The following is a 6,000-nucleotide window of genomic DNA, read 5'->3' on the forward strand; positions in this document are numbered from 1 at the left end:
GGGGAGTCAGACGCTCCAGGGGTTGAATTCTGATCTTTTATTACTTGCTGAGTAACCTGGGGCAAGGCACTGAGTTCTCGGAGCCCCCACTTTTCTTGCCTGTCACAGCACTGGCTTCCTGAGTTGTGACCCTGGTGCTCCACCTCGAGTGTGCACCAGAAACCCCTTGAAGGCTCCTGAAACCGTAGATCCTGGGCCCTGCTCCTAGAGTTCCCTGATTCAATATGTCTGGGGTAGGACCGAGAATTTGCATTTCTAACAAGTTCACAGCTGATGCTTTTACTGCTGGTTTAGGGGCCCTCACATTAAAGAAGTGAACCATGCATGCTAAGATTGTTATAAACCATACCGATAATGACCGTGATGGTGACGATTGCATCGTTGCACCCTTGTCTCACGTGATCTTTCAATTATTAGGTGTGGGCAGAAGAAAAAGCTGGTGATCAACAATGGGAATGGAGCTGTGGAGGACAGAAAGCCAAGTGGACTTAACGGGGAAGCCAGCAAGTCTCAGGAGATGGTGCATTTGGTGAACAAGGAGCCGTCAGAGACCACAGACCAGTTTATGACAACCGATGAGACGCAGAACTTGCAGAACGAAGACGTGAAGATTGGGGCGTAATACCTACACCATGACCTTAGAAATCATATATAATCTTTACAGGGAACTGGGACATTCACAGATGCAATGTGCTACTGATTATTTCATTGCAGTTTTTTTTTTTACATAAAATTTTCTACTTCTTTTTGTTTATTGTGCTTTGTTTTTTGAAGTCAGTCCAACTTATAAAAATAGCATTGCTTTCTGAAATGAAGACCCAATTAACAATTGGCAAGAATTTGACTGTTTCAGTTCCCGCCTTGAAGCTGCTCACTCCTTGGGGTGTGCTATGGATGGCTTCTCACAAAAACCACACGTATGTCTTTCCTATCCCTAACCTTCCCTTCACCCCACCTCCCAGGTGACAGGCACATGCTAAGGACATCCCCAGAGCTGAGGGATTGGTTCTGGGAGGACATCTGAATGCGTCCATGTCGCCTCTTCAGGGGCCCAATGCCTAGGCATCGCCTTTCCAGTGGGGGAGGGATCGGGTGTACTGGTTACATATCCCCTCCTACAGACCCCCTGGAAATTTCTCATATGCTTCTGAGAATGCCCAAAGGGTAAAGCTATTTATCTGTAGTGAGCTATTTATCTGTTTTTGAAATATTAAACCCTGGAGGTCCTTTGATTAGTATGATTTTTTGTTGTTGTTGTTCCTTTGTCAGAGGCATAAAGGGGTTTAAGCTGATTTATAATAAACATCTGTCCTTCTTCCACTTTTACCTTTGGTGCTGTGATCCTTCGGTGTCTTAACCCCAGCCAGGTCTGGGTCCCCATAGCTCATCGCAAACCCGTGAGAGGGTCTCCCTGAAAGACTTCATCTCGGAGCTGAGTCCCTGCTCAGGCTCCCGCAGCCAGTCTCACGGAAGATCAGGGAAGACAGCGCTGTTTTCTTTCCGAAGCTCCAGAGGCTTTCTGTCTCGTCCTGACACCAGAACTGGGACAGCAGGAGCTTCAACAGCTTTTATGTTTTCATGGCCACCTGTGCTCCCTCCGAAAGGCTATGGGAAGTCACAGTACGTCTGCATGACTTTCTGTAGTGGTGGCCCGTTTCATGGATGCTGACCCCATTAGTGATGGCCAAAAACAATAAGGAAGTGCCTTTTGACCTCCTGTAATCAAGGGAGAAATAGCGGAAAGGGAAGAGGGCATAGACACTAGCCAACTGGTTGGCACAGATTAGGGAAGTTGGGGAAGTGAACTGTATCAGTGAGGCTTGAGTATTTTTATGTCTGTATTTGTTTATACTTTAACATTCCAGTTGTCTGTCCCCAATGAAGTTGCTACTCAGAAAGTTAAGTGCCTGGGGAATCTCTCAAAAGTTTGCAGGGTTTCCCACCATTGGAATCCTATCACCAGATACCAGGTTTATGGCCAAATAAGAGCTTAACATCTTTATCCCTTGCATGGCAAATCCTCTGCGGTCTTTATTCTTAAATTCAGAAGGCCCTGTTCGTCCCGGAACTTTCAAATGCTACTTGTGTTGGAAGAGATTGGATCTGTAAAGTCAGAGCTTCTATAAAACGGGACCCCGTTCCTTAGACGCCCCATAAAAAGTTATCTGGTGCCCAAACTAACATGCTTGACTGGAAATGTTTCTCAAACAAAAAGAAACAGAAGGAGGGGGAGAAGGAAGACTAGGATGGGGAGGAGGAAGAGGAGAAGGAAGAAGAGGAGGAGGAGGAAGAGTAGGAAAAGGAGGAGGAAGAGAAGGAGAAGGGAGAGGAGGAGGAAAAAGAGGAGGAGGTGGAAGGAGAGGATAAGGGGTAGGAGGAGGTGGAGGACGGAGGGGAGGAGGAAAAGGAAAAAGCTCCCATATAAATTAGGGCTGGACTTACACGAGGAGTTGATTCTGAAGGAGATATTTAAAGGCAAGAAGCCCGCTTTCTGCATTCATTTCCATCCTCTTTTCTCTCTCCCATACACCTTCACAACCCCATTCCTGCCGTGGTCTTTGAAACCCCCTTTTCCTTCTCCTGTCTGGTTTTGTTTTTATTTTCATGTTGAAAGAAAAGAAAATGGGCATGTGGTCATTCTGTTGTTCCTGCCACTAGTGTCTAAGTGCCTTCTGTTGTGCAAGACCTTTCCTGGCTCTTGAACCTGAACGCCACAAGCCACTGTGGGATCAGGTCAAGGAGGGCTACTCCAGGCCCCCACCTGTCCCCCAGATTCTCTTTAGGGCTGTAGATAGGCATTCAAGTCTCATGGCTAGGGATGGTTTCCCACTCCTTCTGGATATTCCCAACAAATAGGCTGAGAGAGAAGACTTTTTTCCTACTTTATTTTGGAATTAAATATGATCTTTCCTTTTATTATGTTGTGGTCCCCCACTTAGGTTTGCCTTTGTGTTCTCAAAGTGGGACTAGGGGAACTCTAGAACTTCCGTCTCATAGGTGCACTCTGCCTACAATACTGCCCGAAGGTCATGGACCAGGATGCATTGTCTCCCATTGGACATAATGGCATAATTCTGGAAGCACAGCTTGACTGCACATCATTCCTACCATCATCCCTACATGTCAGCTCAGGTGACCTGGGCTACATCATTAAACTGGGCCTTGTTTGTATTCGTAAGGGGTCAGCATTTCATTATTTTGCAAAGCTTAATAGAACAAAGATGAAAGCTCTCCAAAACTCAGAGCTTACAATGTAATTTGTCCTACAATCTTTTGTGTCTCCTGAAGGCTTCTGTTAAATTAGCACTGGGTGAAAAAAATCCAATAGGACAAAAGACACTTTCCTATGTATATTTTGCAGATTTTAGCTTGCAGAATGGAGTGTGCCAACAAAACCTCTCAGAAAGTTTTACATCAAGCCCATGACGCCAAGGATCAATTTCATAGCCAATGTTCATTCCATTCTGGTACAGTAGGAGTAGGAGAAAGGAAACCTCCTTCTTTTCTAGGAGACTAAAATATACTTAAGAACAAGAAAAACGTGTTTCATTCACTTTTCTGCCTTTTGTAAATCACTTCGAGTTTTTGAAGAATAGTCTGTTGTTCGCTCGTGTACAATGACCATTGTTACTCTGATTTTTCACAGCACTCCCTGCCTCTGACTTCTGTGTATTTACTGATGGTCCAGTAATAAGAAGGAAAGCACAATGTGTATATTGCCCAGTTAAGCACTTACTGGAAAACATTAAAAGGTTACTATTGAAAAGTTAAAGAAAATGGACTCGGGAGTCTCTGATTTAAGGGGCGTGGAAGCCTGGGAGGGGAAAACAGCTGGGGTTATCTGCCCATCTGGGTAATTTATAGGCACAAGGTTAAAGGTTTAGGAGGTGGCTGAAATTTCACACTCACATTATTTTTTCTAAAAGGAAAAATTCATGTATTTCTATCCTTGAGCGTCTTCTTTTGGAGAAAGTTTAATTTTCCATAGAAGGTGTATGGTCCACCTATTTCAAACTAAAGGAGCTATTGTGAAGTGTTAGTTCTTTAAAGCCAAGAACTACTCCTGGACTTCTGGGGAAAGAGAGGAAAGTGAACATATCTCCCTTTTCTTATACAAGACTCAGAAGACAGTAAGAGGTATTCCAGAAAGGCATAAACTAACAGGGCCAAAGAGAATGGAAGAAGAAACAACAGTAACTCAAATTTGATGTTGGAAGTGATGGTCATTGCTGACTGGCTGAATTTGTAAATTTGGAAAAGCTGAATCTTAAGCCAGAAATTGGGAAAGTTGAGAAGCAAGCAGATCTGTGTAGCAGAACCCCTCAGAGACTCAGGAACAGGCAGCACCAACCTCTGGATGGGGTAGAGGGTGGGTTTAAAGTCTACCTAAGACACAGAGTTAGAAACCCAGATCTCCTCCCCCCCTCTAAGTAGCTCTGTGAGTGTTCTTTACCAATTCCAGCAAATGATTGGAAGTTTTCCCTCTGAAGAGGGCAAAATAAAGAGTCTCTGGCTGAAAGGCAATAAGGCACCCCCAGCTGACACTAGACGTTCCACACTGAAAAGGGAAGCCATGCATGAGGAATGCTGGGATTGCCTTGTCATCTCCCCCAACTTGGCTCCCAGAATGTCAGCCCCAAGCATGAGTCCTCCAGGCAGAAGTTCAGTCTTTCTGGGCAATCTGATAAGCCTCAGAGAAAACGATGGAGTTACTAACATAATGGTTCCCCAAGGAAACACTGAGCATAGCAATCTACAGTAAAGATCACATCTCAGACTTCACCGGGACCACACAAGACTCTTCACTTTCCATGGCTCCCTCTTACACATGGAAGCTGAGATGATTCACAGAGAAGAAAACTTAAAAATAAAAAACATCATTAATAACGTCAATAAGAGAAGAGAAGATAGTTTGTGTCTATGAAACAAGAACACAATGCTAGGGTAAAAAACATTTAGGGACCACCTTAAAAAAGGAGATCTTTAACATTTAAACATGAAAGCACAGACTTAAAGGTAAACTCAATAGTAGGTTTAGAAAGTACAGTTAAAGACCCGTCCCAGGAAACAGCAAAGACAAAGCAATGGAAACAGAAGAAAAAGGAAGAAAAGTGGAGAATCATTCTAGGAAATCTGACATGCAAATAGTAGGAGTTGCAGAGAGAGAGAGATGAGCAAAATTGAAGAGAAAGAAATTATCCATGAAATAAATCAGAATAATGTCCCAGAACTGAAGAACATGAATATCTAAGCAGAAAGAACTGAGCCCTGGCTGGCGTAGCTCAGTGGATTGAGCGCGGGCTGGGAACCAAAGTGTCCCAGGTTCGATTCCCAGCCAGGGTACATTCCTGGTTGCAGGCCATAACCCCCAGCAACCGCACATTGATGTTTCTCTCTCTCTTTCTCTCTTTCTCTCTCCTCCTCCCTTCCCTCTCTAGAAATAAATAAATAAAATCTTTAAAAAAAAAAAAAAAGAAAGAAAGAACCAAGTGAGTGCTTAGCACAATAGATGAAAACGAATCAATACTAAAGCACATTATTTTAAGAATTCATAACAATGGAGGCAAAGAGATTATTCTATAACCTCTAGAGAGAGAAAAAAATGATAATACAGAAGATCAAGAATCAAAATAGAAGCACACTTTCCAAAATCACATTGAAGACCATGAAACAGTGCCTTCAAAATTCTGAGAGAAAGATTTCCAAGCCACAACTCCAATGTAGCTGAACCAAACTAAGTGAAAGGGTAGAAGGGAGACATTTCAAATATGCATTGTCTCCAAACCTGCTCACCCATTCTCAGGCAACTCCCAAAGAATGCACTCCAGCAAAACAAGGGAGTTACCAGGAAAGGGAAAGGCATGACATTCAGAAAACAAAGCAAAAGGAATTTCTAAAATGATAAAGATGAGATCCCGAGATGACAGCCGCCCAGACCATCTAGGGAGCAATCAGCCCAGATCGGAGAACAGACTAGAAAGTGAAAGAATAAATGCCTTG

General features: G+C 43.5%; 1 protein-coding gene across 10 annotated transcripts in view; it reads left to right on the forward strand.

Moving 5' to 3' along the window:
- Positions 1-1,326, forward strand: part of CD44 (CD44 molecule (Indian blood group)) — an 86,276-nt gene extending 84,950 nt beyond the window's left edge. For all 10 annotated transcript variants that reach the window (XM_045825322.1, XM_045825324.1, XM_045825323.1 and 7 more), the window contains one exon: positions 418-1,326. In XM_045825322.1, the coding sequence (XP_045681278.1) occupies positions 418-622 (205 nt within the window). In that variant the 3' untranslated portion in view covers positions 623-1,326. The remainder of the gene's footprint in view (positions 1-417) is intronic.
- Positions 1,327-6,000: the final 4,674 nt, after the last annotated feature.

The sequence above is a fragment of the Phyllostomus hastatus genome, unplaced genomic scaffold, assembly GCF_019186645.2.
Source record: "Phyllostomus hastatus isolate PE091 unplaced genomic scaffold, TTU_PhHast_1.1 phas_scaffold_585, whole genome shotgun sequence".
NCBI classification, from domain to species: domain Eukaryota; kingdom Metazoa; phylum Chordata; class Mammalia; order Chiroptera; family Phyllostomidae; genus Phyllostomus; species Phyllostomus hastatus.